The sequence below is a fragment of the Synchiropus splendidus genome, chromosome 4 (genome assembly GCF_027744825.2).
Source record: "Synchiropus splendidus isolate RoL2022-P1 chromosome 4, RoL_Sspl_1.0, whole genome shotgun sequence".
Classification (NCBI taxonomy): Eukaryota; Metazoa; Chordata; class Actinopteri; order Syngnathiformes; family Callionymidae; genus Synchiropus; species Synchiropus splendidus.
The window spans coordinates 4,834,861-4,854,804 of NC_071337.1; the positions used below are offsets into that span (position 1 = coordinate 4,834,861).

At 48.6% G+C, this 19,944-nt stretch overlaps 4 protein-coding genes across 7 annotated transcripts; 2 read left to right on the forward strand and 2 right to left on the reverse strand.

The window, feature by feature from the left end:
• Positions 1–896: 896 nt before the first annotated feature.
• Positions 897–5,045, forward strand: rnmt (RNA (guanine-7-) methyltransferase). The gene is made up of 11 exons (XM_053862886.1): positions 897–960; positions 2,524–2,605; positions 2,678–2,807; positions 2,870–2,995; positions 3,313–3,425; positions 3,482–3,663; positions 3,724–3,888; positions 4,481–4,598; positions 4,675–4,770; positions 4,834–4,867; positions 4,939–5,045. The coding sequence occupies exons 1-11, from the start codon at positions 926–928 to the stop codon at positions 4,974–4,976; spliced, it is 1,119 nt and encodes a 372-aa protein (XP_053718861.1). The 5' UTR covers positions 897–925; the 3' UTR covers positions 4,977–5,045.
• Positions 5,046–5,181: 136 nt separating this feature from the next.
• On the forward strand, positions 5,182–6,935 carry jtb (jumping translocation breakpoint). Of its 3 annotated transcripts, none has more exons than XM_053862410.1 (5): positions 5,182–5,286; positions 5,570–5,693; positions 6,403–6,520; positions 6,584–6,663; positions 6,722–6,935. In XM_053862410.1, the coding sequence occupies exons 2-5, from the start codon at positions 5,605–5,607 to the stop codon at positions 6,876–6,878; spliced, it is 444 nt and encodes a 147-aa protein (XP_053718385.1). In that variant the 5' UTR covers positions 5,182–5,286; positions 5,570–5,604; the 3' UTR covers positions 6,879–6,935. The 3 variants fall into 3 exon arrangements, with proteins under 3 accessions (XP_053718385.1, XP_053718387.1, XP_053718386.1); XM_053862412.1 differs by having other exon boundaries at positions 6,587–6,663; XM_053862411.1 differs by having other exon boundaries at positions 5,197–5,286; positions 5,573–5,693.
• A 3-nt stretch (positions 6,936–6,938) lies between these two features.
• cct3 (chaperonin containing TCP1, subunit 3 (gamma)) lies at positions 6,939–11,849 on the reverse strand. Its single transcript, XM_053862409.1, has 13 exons — positions 11,739–11,849; positions 9,302–9,414; positions 9,076–9,138; positions 8,899–8,995; positions 8,711–8,828; positions 8,446–8,632; positions 8,222–8,371; positions 8,019–8,151; positions 7,865–7,946; positions 7,615–7,795; positions 7,308–7,553; positions 7,115–7,246; positions 6,939–7,047 (listed from the first exon to the last, which is right to left on the reverse strand). Exons 1-13 carry the CDS (start codon positions 11,764–11,766, stop codon positions 6,964–6,966), a joined length of 1,614 nt encoding a protein of 537 aa, XP_053718384.1. The 5' UTR covers positions 11,767–11,849; the 3' UTR covers positions 6,939–6,963.
• Positions 11,850–11,965: 116 nt separating this feature from the next.
• gon4la (gon-4 like a) lies at positions 11,966–19,684 on the reverse strand. 2 transcript variants are annotated; one of them, XM_053861534.1, is made up of 21 exons: positions 19,532–19,684; positions 18,105–18,247; positions 17,581–17,771; positions 17,445–17,519; positions 17,317–17,367; positions 17,194–17,247; positions 17,022–17,120; positions 16,870–16,962; positions 16,596–16,748; positions 15,871–16,081; positions 15,706–15,807; positions 15,579–15,619; positions 15,089–15,177; positions 14,822–14,996; positions 14,682–14,768; positions 14,444–14,603; positions 13,856–14,006; positions 13,512–13,776; positions 12,918–13,441; positions 12,748–12,850; positions 11,966–12,664 (listed from the first exon to the last, which is right to left on the reverse strand). In XM_053861534.1, exons 2-21 carry the CDS (start codon positions 18,199–18,201, stop codon positions 12,590–12,592), a joined length of 2,796 nt encoding a protein of 931 aa, XP_053717509.1. In that variant the 5' UTR covers positions 18,202–18,247; positions 19,532–19,684; the 3' UTR covers positions 11,966–12,589. The 2 variants fall into 2 exon arrangements, with proteins under 2 accessions (XP_053717509.1, XP_053717510.1); XM_053861535.1 differs by lacking the exons at positions 17,581–17,771; positions 18,105–18,247; positions 19,532–19,684 and having other exon boundaries at positions 16,863–16,962.
• Positions 19,685–19,944: the final 260 nt, after the last annotated feature.

Here is a 19,944-nt window from a genome sequence, read left to right on the forward strand (position 1 = left end):
GTGGAGATGCGGCGCATTCTTGCCAAGCTATTTTGTGTACTTTATCGTTTATTTATTAAAACAATCTCAAAGGTACAGATTTGCTTTTTTTATTTATTTGAATAAAGTAAATTAATATAAATGATTTCCCATTCTCCATTTTGTCATAAAGGATTATTACAAACAATTAAAAAGCAGCCAGTGGATGAGGCTGTCAATTTTCATTGCTTGGCTGAAGACACTGCTCTGAAATTGCTGCATTTAAAGAGATGAGGGTGCTTTAGCTAAAATTCAAATGTGCTTGGATTGCGTCTCGGGGCGTGACGTCCTCCTCTGTCACAGCCGGGACAGAGAAGTGAAGACACCTGACTCAGTGGACCAATCGGGCCAGGTTCAAAAACCAGACGGACGGGATTCTGCTCCAACGAAATAAACGTGATGGGCCCAGAACACTGGGAATATCTTTGTTTACCAGGGTTAACTCACCCTTCGACCCTCTCTAACCGGAGATAAAAAAAAAAGGTTCAAAAGATGCTGGTGGGAATGAACTTATTAGGGTTTGTTTATGTCTCGGTCCATCTCAGGTGCTTCTCCTCAGGATCTTTTAAAAAATGTGGGTGTGTTTGTGAGCATTCACTACCTTTGAAAGTCCTGGCTTCATACCAGCACAATGCCCCCCTCTCACCTCATACTGGGTTTCTCCTTCAAACCAAACTCCGGCAGGGTTTTTGTTCATCGGGGGGTTGGCGCCCCCGGGATGGCCGTGGTCCAGCAGACTTAATTATGTGACCTTACCATGTTTCAAAGCTTCGCCGGGGTCTCTTTCCAAACACAAAGGGGGTCTTTGACACCGGAACTCCACCCACAGGTGACCCCTCACCACCACCGGCGGTCAGAAGAGGGCAGCAGCGAGCACCTTCCAAGGGAACCGGAAAGCCATTTGCGCATGCTCGTTTGTAACCCGCCTGGATCAGCCACCCGGTGAGTCGCTTTAAAAAAACATTACGTTTGTTTCCAGTGATATTGAGACCTGAGCCACAATCTGTCGTGTCGGAGTTGGGTGCTTTTAGCTTGGCTCGTGTGTCTGTTAAATTCCCGCCGCAGTCTCTGTGGCGCGAACAGATGTAGCTTGCTGCTAACGCACCAAGTTAAAAACATTGCGCAGTGACGTCATGTGGAGTCACAGGAGCGAAACCGAACCGATTCGGGTGTTATTGGGTTGCAGTCTGTGTTCCCCGCAGCATGTTTTAAATCGTTCTTCTATCGAGTTTCGCCCTGTTTATCAACCGGAGCTCTGCAGCAGCAGAAGCGAGCTAAGTGGCTAACAGCTCACGTGCCTCTGGTTGGTATCAAACCGAACCTTGTGTCTAAAGTTGAAACAGGACGTAAACTCAGAACCGCACAGACACACGTTTCTAACACTCGCCCTGATCGTATTTGCTGGAGGCGTTTGTGTGATGGAAGCTTTGACTGACTATTCGACCACACACCATTCTTTGGCTTTAAATCTTAAAGGGACCAAACCAGAGTTGCGCATATTTGCCGAACAGTTTGACTCATGAAGCACAGCAGCTGTCGCCAATAAAGTGGCAAATGTTCTGTGTGTGGCATATTCCTTACTAGGAGCGATGAAAGAAAGGAGAGAATGAAAGTAAACAAGAGGGACACGTGATCCAGCTCCTGTGGAGGACAAACATCCTGTCGTTTTATTCAAACATAAAATATGTCTCACTGGAAATATAACACATTATATGTACAGGAGCACTGAAGCAATGGCTGAAAAGTTGCTTTTAACTCCCAAGTAATTGTACACTTTCTGATGTGATCTGGAAGTTGGTTCCCTCTTATTGTCTTAGTTTCTCGTCTCATTTTTAGTTACATAACTGTCAGTGTTTAAAACTGTTGTTGGCCATTTGAAATTGTTGACATATTACAGGTGGAGTTTGCCTGGGAGTTGAGTCATATTCTGGAACCGCACACGATGAACTACTTGTTGAGAATTGGTGGCATGTTGACATCGCAGAACTGGACGTCCATTGAAGCGCCCCCTTAACTGCACCCCCCACAAAACCCTTGAATTCAATTGTTTATCAAGCAGTTTCATGATTCACCCCTGTGGCTTCTCATGCTGTTATCTCTTCCTGCTGATCATGACCAAGCTACAAACATCTCGCAGCACTCACCGACTCGCACACCCCAAATTTAACCCCAAAATAAACCTGACAGAAAACTAAGCAGTGATGGGCGATTAGGCAAATGGCAGAGCCAATCCTTAAAAGGCGGAGTCCGTCATCAACTGACTAAGCGCTGACATTGTGAGTCGTTCTTCACTACATGTTGAGGAAAAACAGCTGAAAACCCTCTCTGTGCTGGAAGAATCCCAGCTAGGGGGCGCCGTTCTAAAGCACTGGGGAGAACCTGGGGTGGCGAGAAGCTACAGATATACAGTGCCACCTGCAGGACAGGAATATGTACTGGGTTGCTTTCAGTGTAGTGGTGGCTGAACATTTCAACAATGTGTGACACTGATGATTTGACAAGCAGAAAGATGGCAGATGATGGAAGGGAGGGAGCAGCAAAACGGCAGCAACACAGCGACGACGAGTCCCCGTCCGTGAAAAGACAGGTGACTTCTCCACGCTCTGATCAAACTGTTCACTGTTATTGACCGCCACTAAGCTGACGCTCTGGCTCACAGGCACTCGACCACAGTCAGGCAGTGGCCACGCACTACAATGAGCTGAAGGAGGCGGGGCTTAGTGCCCGAAGTCGGAGTCGCATCTTTTTCATGAGGAATTTCAACAACTGGCTGAAGAGTGTCCTGATAGGTAGCTGCTCTTGGGTCAGTACTCCATTGTGCTGAGGGCCACACTGACGCCGTGCTCGACAGGTGAGGTCCTGGACCAGGTCCGGGACGCCGGTGCCCGGCAGGTGTCCGTGCTGGACCTGGGTTGTGGGAAAGGAGGCGACCTGCTGAAGTGGAGGAGAGGTGGGATCCATCACCTGGTGTGTGCTGGTAAGCAGCCCTTTTGTGTGGGAGGTCTAAGGTTATAAAAGGAGTCCTTTTTTTTTCCTTCGGTAAACAACAGGCACTTGTAGAGCTGCTTCGCATCAAACTAAAGCTTTAACTGTTTGTCGTTTCAAAGTTTTATCAAGTTAAAGTTTACGAAACAGCACTTTGCTTTACATCGACTGAGTCACCTTACCTTATAACAGATATCAGTTACCGAAGCATTTGGACCTGCCAACAGCAAGGCGAAGTGTCGGTCTGGTGTCAAGTTTGTGGATGTGTTTGCCAGGGAAGGTCATGACCTTTGGCTCTGCCTCCTGCAGACATTGCTGGTGTGTCAGTAGAACAGTGTCAGAGCCGCTATGAGGACATGCAGCGCCGCGGTCGCCGTGACGACATCTTCAGCGCTCAGTTCATCACAGCTGACTGCACCAAGGTGAGGCTGGAGTCTGGGTCCACGGGGGCACGGCTGACGCTGGACCCTCCTTCCAGGAAGTCCTGGCAGAGAAGCTGGAGCCTCCGGAGCAGACCTTCGACATCTGCAGCTGTCAGTTTGTGTACCATTACGCCTTTGAGTCGGAGCAGAAGGCAGAGCTCATGTTGAGGAACGCCTGCGAGCGGCTGAAGCCCGGAGGCTTCTTCGTGGGAACCACCCCCGACGCCTATGAGATCGTGTATGAGCCCAACCATCGTCCTCTTTTGGCGCTTTGCTCCTGACTTGTTGTTCTCCACAGGAAACGGCTGGAGGCCTCAGACTCGCTGGGGTTCGGCAACGAGGTCTTCCAGGTGAAGTTTGAGAGCCGAGGCTCATACCCGCTGTTCGGCTGCCGCTACCACTTCCACCTGGAGGAGGTGGTGGATGTGCCTGAGTTTCTCGTCTACTTCCCCCTTTTGGAGCAGTGAGTATTGCCACAGTATCTCCAGCTCTGCTCAGCTTAGTAGACTGTAGAGCTGGGTGGAACCAAGCTGCTGCGTGAAGATCAAATGCTCCTTCTCACAAAAAACTGACAGACTGACAGTTTGTATAATGATCTGGAGAATAGAATCTGACTCCATGATCATTTCTTCACCTGATTTCTAAGGTTTATTCAATAGCATCTAGGAAATGTGTCCAGACTGCTCCATAGTTCAAGTCAACTGTTAAGACACATGAGATACAGCAGACAGACGGCTCCATTTAACCCCTAAATAAAGCTGGCAGAGCAGCCTGTCGGACACCAGCGGCTTCTACCAGAGACCTGAAACATTGAGTTTCTCATCTTTACACTTCACTATTATATTGAAACATAAACCAATAATGATGAAGTTTCATCATAAAACAGTTTCAAGAGAGATTGCAGTGTTCAACACACGGAACAGAATGAAAATGTATTTATCGTGATAATTTTTTGGTCCATATCGCCCGTCCCTTCTCCTCTGTGTTTTCAAACAGACTTGGATTTCTGTGGAAACCTGACAGATGGATTCTAACGTTCCGCTTCTCTCCGACAGGATGGCCAAGCGTTACGGGATGCGTCTGGTCACGAAGCAGCGATTCTCTGACTTTTTCCAGGAAAAAATTAAAATAGATCGACACCGAAATCTGATGATGAAAATGGGTGCGCTGGAGGTGAGCCAACCACCCGTGACCGAAGTCCCCCTCGGGTCCACACCCAGAGCCTGACACGCCTGTGTTCCGCCTGCAGCCGTACCCTTGTGAAGATGGGCCTCCCAACCCTGCTGAGTACAGCCACGCCGAAGCCCACTACAACATCTCCGGCGACGGTTTCAAACCTGCACTGGTAAGTGTCTGATGCTACAGAGGCGGCGGAGCACGCTGACCACGGCTTTTCTCTTCTCTGCAGGGCACCCTGAGTCGGTCTGAGTGGGAGGCCACTAGTAAGTGCTGCAGGGTCGGGTTAGTTACACCAACTAACATTGTGTAACCCACCTGTTTTCATGTGTCGCAGGTATCTATTTGGTCTTTGTCTTCCAGAAAACTTGCTGATGGTTGTGAGTCTGCTGGTCTTGGACTCTGTTTTTTGGTTGTTTTTAATAAATAATGATGTATGAAAAAGTGTATGCTTCCTTTATTTATATCTATGGTGGGAAAGCCATGAACCTTTAAAGCAAGGATCTCGGTACTACAGGATAATTAAAAGGCTTGATAGTTGCCTGGAACAGAAGAACCAGCGAAAAGCCTTTTATTTTGAAGGTTTTCCCGGAAGCTGAGGTCATCACCCAACGCTTCCTGTAAACTAAGATGGCGTCGCTGCTGTTGTTTGGCTAACTATTAGCTTTTTCCGATCAACTTTAAGGTAAATAATATCCTGGATTTGCTAGAAACGTAGAGAATTCTGCCTTCGGTTGTGTCCATGTGCGACGTTTTAGTTTTTGTTCAGGCTTTACGCCCGGCGATACCGTTAAAGCATCACTGCTAGCGACCGATGCGTTATAACGGGATGTGAGGGATGTGCGGAAAACTGACGTTGAATTCGAAACTCCACCTTTAGTGGAATAGAAAACGCAGTTATAGTTAGCTCCTTACGCTTGAAACGTCTTTCCTGCTCGCTCCACCGCGACTGTTTTGTTTCCCACCAGCAGGGGTCAGTGTGGCGTCCTGCTGTTCCTGGTTGATGGAGGGTGGCTGGCGGGTCCCGGTGACCTGCTGTCGACCCAGGGTTCTACTCCTGCACGCCCTCTTCTGGACCCTGGTCACGCTGCGGTGAGTCACTGTTCTGGCGTCGGCGTTGTGCTCTTTGGATTTGTTCTTAAAATAGGAGGCTGGTGCAGGTACTGAACCCAAGTTCTAGCGATGGGTAAATAGAGGCGTCATGAAGCGTTTCGACACAATGACACTCTATGTTGGCGCTGTGTCACTGAACACTGCCACCTGCTGGACATCAAAAATCCCTGCAGGCCATCGACTTGACAGAACGAGCTGACGCTGTTTTGATGACCTGGTGTATACGATAATATTTAAGCTCGTACCTTCATACTGTATTAGCCCATAACTTCAAATAATGTGAACATGTGTCAAAATGGGGAAATCTAAGTGAAAACGTTGTGAATGAGGAGGAATTAGCTTTTACAAATCTGTTAAAAAAACCGTTTTTTCAATGTTTTTGAAGTCTGTTGCGTTTCTCACAAAACATAATGTGAATAGTGAACTAAGAGTTACCTTGAAATTAATTTGAATCAGAACATCTGAGATAAACAAAAGGAACCATTGACAAGGAACTGTGAGATGAGATTGTTACAGCAGTTGCCTGTTGACTTATACACACCATTAGACGCATTTTTTGCAGAGTCGACACAGTTCATGCATCAGCCACATTGTCTTTAAGCTGTACGCGCAGACGCCCATCAAAGTACTGACGAATAGTTTGTGTATTTGTTTGTCGTGACCGTTCAAACGGACTCTGGTCTTTCAGGGTGTTTGGGTCGGTGCTGCTCAGCGAAGACAAGTCAGAGACCCCGGCGGCGCCGTGCTGGCTGCTGGAGGACTTTGTGGTGACGACCGAGTGCTCGCAGTGCACGGCCTTCCAGTCGGTGAGAGCAGCCGCACGGCTCCAGTTTGTCTGGACCGAACTCAACTGGACTTTGTTTCAACAGAAGACCTGGACGTCGTGTGCCGCCACCGGCTACGTGGAGCGGGTCAACTGTACCAGGTCCAACCGTGACGAGTACAAGAGGTGAGGCGGGAATCGCAGAGTTTTGGTCCATAACCTTAAGCTTGACCTTCCTGTGCAGCTGCCGCTCATTTCTGCTGGATGATCGTCTTTTCTGGAGGTTCGAGTCTGTTCTCTTGGTTCTCACCGTTCTCTTTGCCTTCCTGGTGGTCAGACGTCAGCGCCGTTTGGACCGACTGGCATCGGAGAAAGTGAGGCGGCAGATCGAATCCATCTGACACCGCCCCCTTTTGTCAATCCTCTTAATAAATGTACATAATAAAGAGACAGCCGTCGACCGTGGTGAACAATATTTTATTGGTTCTACTCGTCTCCGCCGGTCTGCTGACCTTTGTCCTTCTTGTGACCGGAGATGATGTCATCGATGCGCAGCAGCAAGATGGCCGTCTGAAAACAAAAGAGGGTGACGTTAGAATGTTTGTGAAAGTGGGCGGGGCTGGGTTCGAGCGCTGACCTCCACAGCGGTCTTGTAGGTCTGGACCTTGACAGCCAGGGGGTCGAATATTCCAGCCACGGACGTGTCGACCAGAGTGCCCGTCTCACCCTCCACACCCCAGTTCAGGCCGTCGTCCTGAGCGTGTTTGGCCTGCGGATGGACATCAGCTGTTAATCATCAGACCCCGCCCCTCCCGCTCCCGGGGACATACCCGCAGTGACGTCAGCACCCGGATGATGGAGGCTCCGCAGTTTTGAATCAGGGTTCTGGGGATGACCTCCAGGGCCTGGGCCACGGCTCGGTACGGCCACTGTTCTATTCCTTTCAGCGCGCAGGATCGCTCCATCAGCCTCTTGGACACGGCCATCTCGGTGGCGCCCCCTCCAGGCAGCAGGCGGGGCTCCAGCAGCACGTTGCGGCAGACCTGCATGGCATCCTGCAGGTTTCGCTCCACTTCCTGTCAGCAACCGCGGGTGAGAGCCTGGACCACGGAAGAGCACTGAAGCCTGCCGACTCACCGCCAGGATCTCTTTGCTGGCCCCGCGCAGCAGGATGGTACAAGCTTTGGGGTCTTTGCACTCGGTCACGAAGGTGAAATACTCGTCGCCGATCTTCTTCACCTCGAACAGGCCAGCTCCGGTGCCCACGTCCTCCTCCTGGAGCTCGTCCGTGCGGCTGACGATGCGAGCGCCACAAGCCCTGGAGCAAGGCTTTGCGTAAGAGGCCTGCTCTTGTGCGAGCGAGCGAGAGCGGGGGGTGCTTGTTTACCTGGCGATGCGGTTGCAGTCAGTCTTCCTGATACGCCGGATGGCGGTGATGTTTGCCTTCACCAGATAGTGCTGTGCCAGGTCTGCAAACAGTTTCACATGAGCTCATCCAACTGAAGCTTAAACCAGACCAAAAAACTGGACTGCACTCTCACCAGAGATGCCCTTCTCAGTGAAGACCACGTCAGGCTTGAGGCGGATCACGTCCTCGCAGATCTGCTGGATGTAGTCCTCTTCCATCTGCAGGATGCGGGAGAAGTCCTCCTCCTTGCTGATCTCTATGTCCGTCTGTCTCACAGCAGACACACGCGCTTCAGTACTTGCGACCGCTCAGGTCAGCGCCGAATGATGACCTCACCTGGCTCTCGCCCTTCTTGTACTCCAGGGAGCAGTCCAGCAGGATGATTCTGGGGTTCTTGATCAGGCGCTTCATCTTGGAGTGGGTCACATCCTTGTTGACCATGACGCCGCTCAGGACTCTGGAGTCCTCCATGATGCCCCCAGGAACCTGAGCAGCACAGAATGAGCCCAGTCAAAACACACGCTCGGACCGCCGCCACTCGCACGGCCTCGGCGCCGCACCTTCTCCACTTTGGCGTAGTTCTTGATGTCGATCTCCCGGCGGCCGTGTCGGTCCTGCGTGACGGTCATGACAGCGTCCAGCGCGATGCTGCAGGCCAGCTCAGACCAGCGGCTCAGAGCTTTGGTGTTGATGGCCGAGTGGATGATCTGCAGCATGCGGGGCCGGTCTGAGGGGTCCAGAGGAGTGCTGGGGTGGGGGAGGGGGAGACCCAAGGTTCAGAGAGGAAGCTCGCACCGACAACCATCAGCTGCACTGTGAAGGCACCTGATCTCAGTCAGCGTCTCCAGCATGTCGTCCAGTGCTTGTCTGTAGGCGCCGATGATGACTGTGGGATGCATCTGCTGCTCCAGGAACTGTTCTGCGGCGGACAACATCTCCCCCGCTGGACAGAGACATGGACTCAGTTGGACTCGCTCACCATGCAGCTTCAGCCCTGCCCCTCCCCCACTCACCCAGGATGATGACTGATGTGGTTCCATCGCCGACTTCCTCGTCCTGTGTGCGACTGATTTCAATCATGGACTTGGCAGCAGGATGCTGCACCTGGATCTGGTTCCATGAGACAGAAGACACAGTCGCCATGTGCTTCAAACTAAGAAGTTGCCCTGCAGTGCTGGAGTCAGACTCACCTCACGCAGAATGGCGTTTCCATCGTTGGTCATGACGATTCCTCCAGTAGGATCCAACAGCATCTGCACATGAACGGACACTTGTCATTTGAAGTGCACATACACACACACACACACCCATGTTTGTCTTCCTATCTTAGCGAGGACCATCATTGACATACATTAACATCACCCTTTCCCCAGCCTCCATTTTGTAGTCTTAACCCTCAAACACATCACCCCGCACCTTCATCATGGCCCGTGGGCCCAGACAGGTCCGGATGACATCAGCGATGGCCTTTGCGGCGGTGATGTTGCCGACCTGGACCTTCCGACCCGACTCCCGCTTTATGTTCTGGTCTGTGCAGAAGAGGAATAACATTCCTGTCAGTTACAAATAACCAAGTGCTGAGCACTGAGTCAGAGCCTGCAGGTCACTTCAAGTGAGGTGGGAAACATCGCAACATCTCCTGAACCTTCCAGCAATAAGAAAATACAGATGGACATAGATCAGACCCTAACTTGCACTTCAAATGAGAAGTGTGCATCTCTTTTGTGTTTGTCCTCACTTATTGTGAATATAATGGTCAAAATGTACACACTTCACAGCCTGCTTGGGGAGGAAAAGCCCCTAAAAGCTCATGGAAAACTAATGAATTTTGGTTAGGAGCAGCCCAGAAGAGAGGTAAAGCTACAATGAAGACATCAAATATTGTGGCGGACAGAACCAAGAGCTGCGATCCTGCTGAGGAAACAACAAGAGACGTGTTTTCCTAACATCACCCTGCTGCCTGTTTCAGACACCTGAGTTTTGCAAGGGCTTGAGCACCAATCACTTGCATGCAAAATGTTGCGGCTTCCATTTGTTCATCGTAACAAGGCCTGTCACCACACTCAATAAGTCAATTACAATAATAAAAACTGAGCTTGGTCACTTTGACAGCCTCGAATGACTGACATGTGTTTATTAGCTTGTTTGATTTCCTGTCTCTCCTAACTACTGTAGCCAGTCTTCACCTGCAGACAGGAGGGTTCACTCTGTCCACGATATCAGACGCCTCACAGAGAACCCTCCTGCTAGCCACCTCAGAATTCAGCAAGTTGGCGAGACACATAAGGTTCAACACAAAATACTACATGTTGGTGAAATACAGGTAGAAAAAAAGCATGATTGCAGAGCCAAAAGCCACAGCCCGAGTGAGAGAATAGTTTGGCTTCAACAACATAGACAAGCTACTTTGTCAAACTGGTGACAACAAAACCAAGCATGCTCACCTGAACCACAACTAGATGTTTTATTATGTTCCAGTTTCATTGACTGAGATTATTATGAATGCATTTTTAAAGTTATTTAAAAGACATTACGATGACAGTGGTAAAATACAGAAATATAACAGAGGGTACTTGCATTGTTTTCTATGTGTTATCATTACATTAATGGCTAATTTGGTCTCAAAACAATGTTGACAAGCAGCTATAATTTGTGGGACAATTTGTCGACCAGAAAATTTGTTATAATGAACAATGAAGTGACACAAAACAAAAAATGTAGAGAACATCCGAGTTTAAAGTACATTATTTCTTAAGTTAAAATAAACAATGTCAACAGAGGTAGGGTCAGTGTTATGTTATTAGAAAGGGGTGTGGTCAATCATAATTTCTGTTTCAATTGTCTCAAAAATACACAGATGAAAGGTGGATACTCGTCTCACGAATCTGGGCGCCATGTCTTGTGTCTACCGTGAGATATAAACACAACTCTGCAGCAAACGACCTGTCTGGTGCACAGGAAGTGACCATGGGGTGAGAAGAAGTGACCAACAACAAACTGGTGTTGAAAGCAGAAGGTTTAATTGAAATAATACTCATCAAAGCTTTCCCACAGACTGACAGGAGCTGGTGGCGACTGCATGTGCTGCAGCCTTGGCTCCGCTTCTTAAAATAAATGGAGGCAGTGCGACACTGGCCGACAGTTTGAAGAAACCAAGCAATACAGTCTTTGTAGGTTAGAAATGCTTTAAGGGACGGTGGTGAACAGAGGGTTACAAGACAGGGACAATGTGAAGCCATAACTACAGTGAATGAATGAGTCTAGCGGAGCCGCAACAGCGATCCGACTCCACCCAACAGATTTGACACACTGTCCTGCTGAATTACGCATAATAAAGGGTCCTATGCCGCACGGGAAACGCCATGTTTGTAGTTCAAATAATGTCAAGTCACCCCAAAATAAATAAACAAATACCATGTTTCGGGCATTCCACAGTGCAACTCATACGGAACAGTGCAAAATTAGTGGCTATCTGTTAGTTTAAAATGTACTTATGTATGGACCGTTAGCTTCCATCCTTTCATGTTAGCCTAGCATAATGGGAGATGCTAACACGTGGTTCGGGGTTTTGTGAACGAACCGTGCGGTTTTGACTCGGTGCGTTTTCTGTTATTTAACTGTCATTGACAACTAGTGTCAGAGGAGAACTGGACTTCATCCATGGCGGTTCCTAGTCCGCAAAAGCCATGCTAACAAGAGCCGGCTGTGGCTATGCTAACACCCGGCAAGACAGTCAGACCAGCTCCAGACGTGTTTGGAGAATTTCTGAGCAGCGGCTCGGGGTTATGGAACTGGCCGCCCTTCAGCCTGACATCCACGTCCCTCGCTCAAGACAACTCCCTGGTGTACTTACTCAAAACGAGCACTTGCTGGCCGAGCATCTTGTCCGCATGTAGTCTAGGAGCTGGAAGATTCGGGAAGAAAGCAAAATGGCGGAGGCAGCAACTCCACCAATCACGTAAGCAATCTGAAGTGATTGCCAGGCGCCTGCTCCAATGGGAGCACAGGGCGAGGTTTCTACTTTTAAGGCAGAAAATGCGACGGTATCCACATCGATGTAAAAAAAAAAAAAAATCAATATAAATCAAAATAGCCTTTTTATTAGTGTAGACATACACCCTTTAAACATACATACAAACGTCATTTGAAATGCGTAGGATCATATTCGTTATCTTCAGATTAGTGTTTTAGATTGCCTTATTTCTTTCCTAGATGCTAGTTCTAAATAAGAGCCTTTCTTCAGTAAAAGCTCATTTTCCAATCAGCTTCATTAGCCATGATCATAAGCAACAACCATCACGTGTAACTGACTTTTCCACATAATAGTAATTGCTGTAGTGTATTTTTTATTATTATTAGAATTCAGTTTCCCCCCATAATGACTGTTGAGGCTTTTATACGGACAAGCATGCGGTGACAGTAGAGGATGGACGCATGAATCAATTCCTTCAAATACTAACAATATTGAATACTAGAAATGATGTAGAGGTAATAGAAAAATAAATTCCATCTACCAACCAGAGTCGATCTGTCAACTACACAAGTCATGGCGTGTTTATTTCTTAAATAAATTAAAACTAGGATTTGAAAAAAAAACAAACCATAATATAAAATAGTGGTTCCATCCAAGCAATGCATGCATGTCAGTTTTCCAGTCCTTTGCGAGTCTCTTTGGGTTGTGCTCAGTCCCCAGTCAGGGCACCGTCAGTCCGGCTCCGCCTTCTTCTGCCGGTGGGTGGAGTGGAAAAGATTGATGAGGTCATGAAATCGCACTTTCACCTGTGAGAGAAGGGGCACACTGGTCATACGGCGTGAAACATGACGTCGTCATCGGTGCACACCAAGCGCCACCCTCCACCAACCTGATGAGCGGATTTGTTGATGAGCTTACAAGAGATTTGCCTGAAGGTCTTTTGAGTGGCTCCGTTCCTCTGACAGGAAGTCAGGATGATGCGGTCGTCCTCACTAGAAGACGCAGATGTGGTTAAACTGATGTCTGAGTGTGTGTGATATCGCTGCGTGTGGTTCTGACCGTGTCCAGAGAATGAGCCTCTCTCCGTTGGACCCAGTTGTGACATTCTTGGCGCAAAGATTCTTGGTCCTGTCTGGGGTTGCCTGGTCACATGACCCTGCTGTCTCTTCCACAGGAGAGTTGGGGGCGGAGCTTAGTGACGATTCTGAGAGAACATGTCGATTATCGTCTTCTTCTTCTTCCTCCTCCTCGCTACTTTCTTCAGCAGCCTGCACCCGTGGCTCCTCACTCTCATCCACCTTATCCACGCCCTCTTCCATGACCACCTCACCTGAGGGAGGGAGTGTTGCCATTGGTCCATCAGGGCGGCATAAGGCTTCAGGACCTGGCACCGGGACAAATCCAATTCTCTTAAAGCGAAGTTGGGCTGGGAGGCGTGGGGGGTACTGAGTCCCAGGGGGGAAGGCACAGGAGTGGACAGAGCGCAGGAGGGTCCGCTGACTAAGGGAGTGTGGGGTAAAGGGCGTGGCTGCTGAGTCAGCATTATACAGTCTGATGAAAGAGTAGATGACGGGGACACTCCTCTGTGGAGAGCAGAAAGGCTTCAGTTCCAGTGGGAGAAACCAGGGTTTTTCTAGCGCATGCCAGACTTACCTGGAGCCACATGGGGAGAAGCTTGGAATCTCTCTCCACTGGGGGGCGACACTCTGACGCGGGCACACGTCGACAAGCCACTGGCATCGCACCCACAACCCGCTGGCACTTGAATAGCTTCACAATGTTGTCGTGGGAACCTGGACGGCAACACTGCAGCAGCCGTCGTCTGATCTGAGCCGCAGACTTGCACAGCAAGAACTGGGACACGAATTGAACAGGATCTGAAGACCCGTCCATGTGTCTTAGCCCTAGAACAAGCAGACTGCAACGACACCAGCAGACAGTCTTTACTTTTATGGACCGCTGTGAATCCTAGCGTCTGACTAGTGTGCGCATGTTACCAGTCCTCAGATGCAGTGAAGGCGTTGGTCCTGCGGGGGCAGTAGAGTTCCGGGTCGAGGCTGACTCGGGGAAGCATCTCTGGGTACATGAACACTGGACGGGTGGCAAAGATCCAGGCCAGCTGAGCAGGCAGAGTTGGAAAACATCTCTCTACAAACAGGTGGACATCGAAGAAGGAATTAGGTGTCTGGAAACTGAGTTGGCTGGCGACCGGCCCTGTCCTCCTTGCACATTATATGACACTTCTTTTTTTTTTTTAACTTGGTAAATTTAAAATCTTTCCAGTTCAAAAAATTAGCTTTTGTGTGCGAGTGCAGTATTTTTACCGAAAATTATAATTATAATAGGTCCTTAATAAAGCTAGACAAGTAATGATGAAGCAAGTATCACTGAAGATGATAGGAACCAAATAGAGAATGGAAATTGCGGGAAACGCAGACTGGAATTTACATGATAGAAATGGGGCTCAATTGACTGCAGATTGAATTAATTTCTTTCCACATACATTTATATTTTTATTACCATCTGACCTCTGGTTCAATCCTGTTTTCTTTTCTACATAAGTGCATGTGTGGGTGCCGACTTACTATGTCCGCGAGCATCACACGGGTGTTTGCGACTGTGAAGTGGAAGAGGCTCAGTCTCAAGTTCTTCCAGAAGCTGCAGCGCCCCCTGGAGGTTGGCGGATCGGAACACACTTGGTAAGCCCAAGGCTTCACTCCTGCGAGCCAGCATATCTAACTCCAGCTGAGAGAGAGAGAGAAACAGATAACTAGGACCACACAAAAGCCCAGGTCATTGAGGGGTGAAGAGGAGGGTGTTTACCAGGAACTGCCTGGTGGTCTGAGCTTCACTCTGAAGTTGACTAACCGATGATGTCAGCAGGTGAACTTGAGTCAACAACTGCACATGCTAAGAGAGACAGGGTCAGTCAGGTAGGTGTGAAATTGCTGATGTGTATTTACCTGTTGCAGATGCTGCTGCAGCGTGTTTATCTGGCTCGTGAGCAGGGAGAGTGTGTGCGGCTCCTGTGAGACAGGCGGGCTCAGCGTGTTTCTCTCTTGTCTCTTACGCATCAACGCCAGCTGCTGCTTCACCGTACGGACCTCGGCGATCGGTTCCTCCTCATCACACTGAGTCCTGCGACACACGTCAGTCCAGTTAGACGTTTGTGCAGCTCAAGTCTACGTTTCTTTGATGCTTGCATGCTGGTCTGTGTGCAGTCAACCTACACTACTAGATGCTCTTCTGAGGTATGTGCGTTCTCGTCAGTGTGCACTTCTTCTTCGTCCACTTCCTGTCCAGATATGTCCTCCTTCAACTGGATACAACACAAACACACAATCAGCAACGCAAATACACAGTGTGCATGCATGTGTGTACCTGGTTAAGCTATACTTGTGGGGTCGGCCATGTGTTTTGTATGGTTAGGTTTAGGGGGAGAGACTGGGGAAAGGGTTATGGCCATGAGTGTTCCCCACAAGGATAGAAATCCAAGTGTGTGTATGTGGTTAAGCTACACGTGTGGGGACATTTTTGCCAACTCTAACAAAGCCAAGGCGAAATTGGAGGATTAAAACTTCAAAATAATGGTTGGATGGTTAGGTTTAGGGGGAGAGGCTGGGGAAAGGGTTATGGCATGGATGTCCCCACAAAGAGAGCAGAACGAGTATGTGTGTGAAGATGGTACTACAGAAACACAGCTTTGAGTGGAGGCCTCACCGTTTCAAACAGCTCCTCCATTAGTTCATTGAGTTCCTTCTCTGAAAAGCACACAACCGTCCAATATCAATGTGAGTGTTTTTGTGTTTTCTCTCATGTGCACTTTGAACTGCAGAGATGCACTGACTGGTGATGCGGACGGCCTTGTCATCCCGGTAGTCCTCCAGGTCGGGTTCATCGATGTCTGACAAGAAGTTGTACTCTGGGTCGTCGTCGTCATCACACTCGTCTGGGACAAACAGCACGGTCAGTGAACAGAACCAAGTGGACCGGATCCAATCCCAGGCCTCACCTTCATTATCCACGTGGGAGCGCATCAGGCCTCTCAGCCAGTCGGTCCACTCCCTGTCCTCGTGGGCGTGGTTTGAGTCATACATGTCGGGAGTGATGTCGGGAGCCTGCAGCTCCGCCTCCAGCTGGTCGAGAGGAACGTTACGCAGCGGGCGCTTGGATCTGGTGCGGTAAGCCATCAGCCCCACATCACTGTGGGACTCAGTGAGGGGCTGCAGGAGAATCAGCAGAGACTCAGAGTCATGAACAAACCCACCCAAGCTTCTACAGCAGGGAACTCTCCAGGAGTTATTGCACTGTGAAGCCTGCACCAGTGCATCTGCTGTTTCCTGCCGTCGTGTTGAAGAGCTGGGCCTTGCTGTAATAACAGCACAAAGCCCTGATTCTCTTGTATGGTGCTCACATTTTTTAATAATCAGGAGTTACAGTCATGTAAAATGTGTTTGTTAAATTACATCAGCAACTCAGGGGGGTTCAGTAATAACAGTTCAGGGGCCACAAATAATGGACATGGTGGGAGCTCTAGAGCAGTGATTCTTAACCATAGGGCCGGGGCCCTTGGTTGGGCAGCGAGCACCTCCTTGAGGGCCACTAAAAGTTTTTTTGTTTTAAGCCTATTCTATTAAGCCAGTTCTATTGAATTGGCCCCGGTCCCATTTGTTCTGGGAAGGTGGGCCCCAGATCAAAAAGGTTAAGAACCCCTGGTCTAGAGGGCCCAGACTCTACCTGATACGGGTCAGAACACACTGCCAACTCCTCTTCAACTGCATGGAGCTTCTCCAGGAACAGGCTGTCAGTCATGGGCTTTGGGGGCAGGGCTTTGGGAGGTGGAGGTGGGCCCATGGAGACCGGTGCCAGACGCCGCCGCGATCTTGAGGACTACGGAGGAGGAGAGCATGGCTTTACTGTAGTACTGGAGTGAGTAGCTAATCCATCTATGAAGTGGGAGGCTGTTGTTCTGGGGAGAAAAGGGGCTAACACTCCATGGATCACCTGGTACCTGCCATGGACTGCAGCTGTCTTCTTCCCCTCGGAGAAAGTTCCGTCCTCGTGGTGACGACGCTGTGCTCTCCATATCACTCTCCAGCAGCGTCTGCAGGGGAGTGAGAGTCAGTCGTGCAGTCAGGTGAAAGTTCCATTTCCGAAGCTCACGTCTTCAGCCGTCTCGTCATCTTCGTCTTCATCTGGCCGATACTCTTCATCATCGGATGAGTCTTCGTCAGGCAGCGCGATGTCAATGAACTGAGGTTGCTGGAAGAAGAGGAAGGCAAAGCTTAGCAGAGCAAATGTTCATCTGCGCTACAGTACATGCCTCTCTCAGTACCTTGATGGTGTCATCACTCTTCTTTATTGGAGAGAGGTTCCAGGCAGGAATCACCTGAAGGACAATGAACAGTCATAACATTGCTTCGACAGGATCACATGATGCACATGCAGCTTTCCTCACCACTCCACTCTCGACAACCTCTTTGAACTTTGACCTGGTCATTTTTGGTTCCTGCAAATGACAGTAACAGAATAAAAATATGAATGATGCGCAGGGAGCAAACTGGCAGGCAGTAGAAAGGAACTCACAAATGGGGGCGTGGCTTCTGTCTCATTGATGGCCGCCTTCATCATGGCGACCACATGCTCGTTGGTTATTACCTCCTGGTGGAGGGTCAAAGTTCAGCTCTGACATGAATTCCAAACGGCGGTTATTGGAACTCACGTGGATGATGTTGCGCACGTTGACGCTGCTCAGGTGGAGCTGCCTGGACTTGGCCTCCAGTGACTGGTCCAGCTCCATGTCAATCACTCCTGCGGCTTCACTCCCCAGCTCTTCCTCCTCCTCACACTGCTGCCTGCGCCTCCTCTTCACTGCTCTCACTTGAGGTGGCTCCGTCAAGTTTTCATCTTCATCTGCAGATATGTACATCATTAGATCTTCGTTCGATTGTGTGGGTCTGTGTGTGTGTGTTTAAACATATCTATCCTATGGGCGTCCAATTTTGGGGAAAACACCCTTTTGTGGGGCCTTTATACTTTTGCGGGGACCTTTTGCTGGACCCCACAAGGTTAAGCCTCAGGTTAACCTTGTGAGGTCTTAAGTTAAGAGTCCAGGTTAAGGTGAGCCATGTGTTTTGGATGGGTAGGTAGGATGAGAGGCTGGGGGAAGCATTATAGGTATGAGTGGACCAAGGTACACCAAGATGGCGTGACAAACCTGTGATATGTGTGTGTGTGCGCACATACCCATGGGGATGACAAGACTGGAGTTGGCGAAGTCGCTGTCATCTTGCCCCGCTCGTGGCTCAGCATCCAGATCAAGCTTCTCATTGTTGCAAGTCATGCTCTTGCCTCAGTGGCCAACATGCATGGGTGATCAACTGCACTTCCTACAGTGACACAAAAATAACGCCTGTTATCTTGATGCAAACACATCATATCTTCAGGATTTTTTTTGTACATTACAGCAAAAAACAAAGTAAGTGTAGACAAGCATCTTTGAAAGGCTGAATGAAAGAAGAGGGAATGGAAAATGGTGTTCCTGTACCATCAAGTGAAAGAACAATGGAGTCATTTAAGTTTACAATTTTGATGAGACTTTTTCTGCCTCTGCCAAATCATGCTGAAAAAGTCATACTGAAGTACTGAAAGAATTTCATGAGTCTGTGAGGAAGCAGAGCTGACATCAGGACAAAGAGCACTTGCTACTACACTGTGGTACGCTCCCATAACCCCCTGTTTTCTGTTATGAGTTGTCTGCACCTGCATCCTGCACACATGCTAGCACATATTCGGTCAGTCATGTCTAGGCCAGTAACAGCCGCGAAGAAGATTGCTACTCACTCAATGTCATGTGTATGGTGTAATAATCATCCATATAATAATTTTAGACTAGATCACATTAGTAAAACATTTTTTGATTTTATTGTGACTTTCTGCGTCTTCATCACGTGATTCAAAACTTTGATAACCAAAAGCAAAAATGTAGTTGAGATATCCCATCACCAGTCTTTGTAATAAATGTTTTAAAAGGCATAGACTTTATGGACTGTCTGTCAAACGCAAACTACACATTGAAAATGGCCATTCTGTGTTGTGGCAGATCAAAATTTAGAGTATTGATTAATCAATCGCAGTCTGACTACATGGAATTTGTTCATGACGCTCAATTTTATGGCGTCAAAATAAACGTAAAACGTCATAATAAAGGATCGATACCAGCTTCGCTGTTGACGAATGTCCTACTAGACTCGCCGTAGTGGAATTCAAGATGGCGCCAGTCCAATATATTTTTAAATCTCGATTCAATATACGTTGACATGTCCGTAACAGATGAAATATCATGAATACTGCCAAGTCACAATAAACATATAGCTGTACGACGCACTGGTGCGGTCAGGTATTAAGTCGACAACTTTCGCGTTGGAGCATTTTTCAGTCCATGTTCGGCAACTCCCACAGTACAGAGTAGCGTTAAATTCTATTAGATTAACATGAACTTTTCTTGCAAAGCAAATGAAAATGCAACAGCTCGCCATCTTTCAATCCGGTTTGGTCGCCTTCCTCCTTCAATTAAAATGAGCTACATCTGAGAGCAGCTGTTCAACAGCAGCTAGCTTTGTTTAGCCGGTGTTCCAATTCGTACTCGCCATCCGCTCCAGACATCCACGAACCTTCGCTTCGGCACCTCCGTCTGCTCTCCGGCGGCACGGACATGAGTTATAGCCGATGTTGTTCACCATCAATCCGAGGAGCTGCTCCGGGTTTCCCCGCCAGTCAGTAAACAAAACCTCACCAGCGCGACAGCACGTCACTTCCGGTTCGATTTTCAACGATGAAAAATATATTCCGAGTCATGTGGACACTACAATTCTTCAGGTTCTAACATTTAAAAAGTAAAATTAATAACAAGACATTGTTATTACAGTGATCATAATGATTTTGCTGTCAACCGCACGAATGTCTGAGGGGTTCTGGAAATGGTTCTGCCATCGTCGGCCAGAAAAGGGGACAGTGTGTAACACGTCGAGCAAGTAATGTTGAGCTTTATTCATTTGTTTCTGTGATCCACCAGTGACACGGCCGT

What these genes read in the sequence shown, in the direction of transcription:
- rnmt (XM_053862886.1), top strand. Translation starts at nt 926, where the DNA reads ATGCTCGTTTGTAACCCGCCTGGATCAGCCACCCG. An exon ending in CCATCACCTGGTGTGTGCTG is followed by an intron (nt 2,996 to 3,312) that starts GTAAGCAGCCCT and finishes TGCCTCCTGCAG; the next exon opens with ACATTGCTGGTGTGTCAGTA. An exon ending in CCCGACGCCTATGAGATCGT is followed by an intron (nt 3,664 to 3,723) that starts GTATGAGCCCAA and finishes TGTTCTCCACAG; the next exon opens with GAAACGGCTGGAGGCCTCAG.
- jtb (XM_053862410.1), top strand. Translation starts at nt 5,605, where the DNA reads ATGGAGGGTGGCTGGCGGGTCCCGGTGACCTGCTGTCGACCCAGGGTT. An exon ending in TGGACCCTGGTCACGCTGCG is followed by an intron (nt 5,694 to 6,402) that starts GTGAGTCACTGT and finishes CTGGTCTTTCAG; the next exon opens with GGTGTTTGGGTCGGTGCTGC. An exon ending in AGTGCACGGCCTTCCAGTCG is followed by an intron (nt 6,521 to 6,583) that starts GTGAGAGCAGCC and finishes TTGTTTCAACAG; the next exon opens with AAGACCTGGACGTCGTGTGC.
- gon4la (XM_053861534.1), bottom strand. Translation starts at nt 18,201, where the DNA reads ATGACTTGCAACAATGAGAAGCTTGATCTGGATGCTGAGCCACGAGCG. An exon ending in ACGTGCGCAACATCATCCAC is followed by an intron (nt 17,520 to 17,580) that starts GTGAGTTCCAAT and finishes ACCCTCCACCAG; the next exon opens with GAGGTAATAACCAACGAGCA. An exon ending in CAGAAGCCACGCCCCCATTT is followed by an intron (nt 17,368 to 17,444) that starts GTGAGTTCCTTT and finishes TGTCATTTGCAG; the next exon opens with GAACCAAAAATGACCAGGTC.
- cct3 (XM_053862409.1), bottom strand. Translation starts at nt 11,766, where the DNA reads ATGCTCGGCCAGCAAGTGCTCGTTTTGA. An exon ending in GACTGCAACCGCATCGCCAG is followed by an intron (nt 7,796 to 7,864) that starts GTAAACAAGCAC and finishes GCCTTGCTCCAG; the next exon opens with GGCTTGTGGCGCTCGCATCG. An exon ending in CCAGCAAAGAGATCCTGGCG is followed by an intron (nt 7,554 to 7,614) that starts GTGAGTCGGCAG and finishes GGTTGCTGACAG; the next exon opens with GAAGTGGAGCGAAACCTGCA.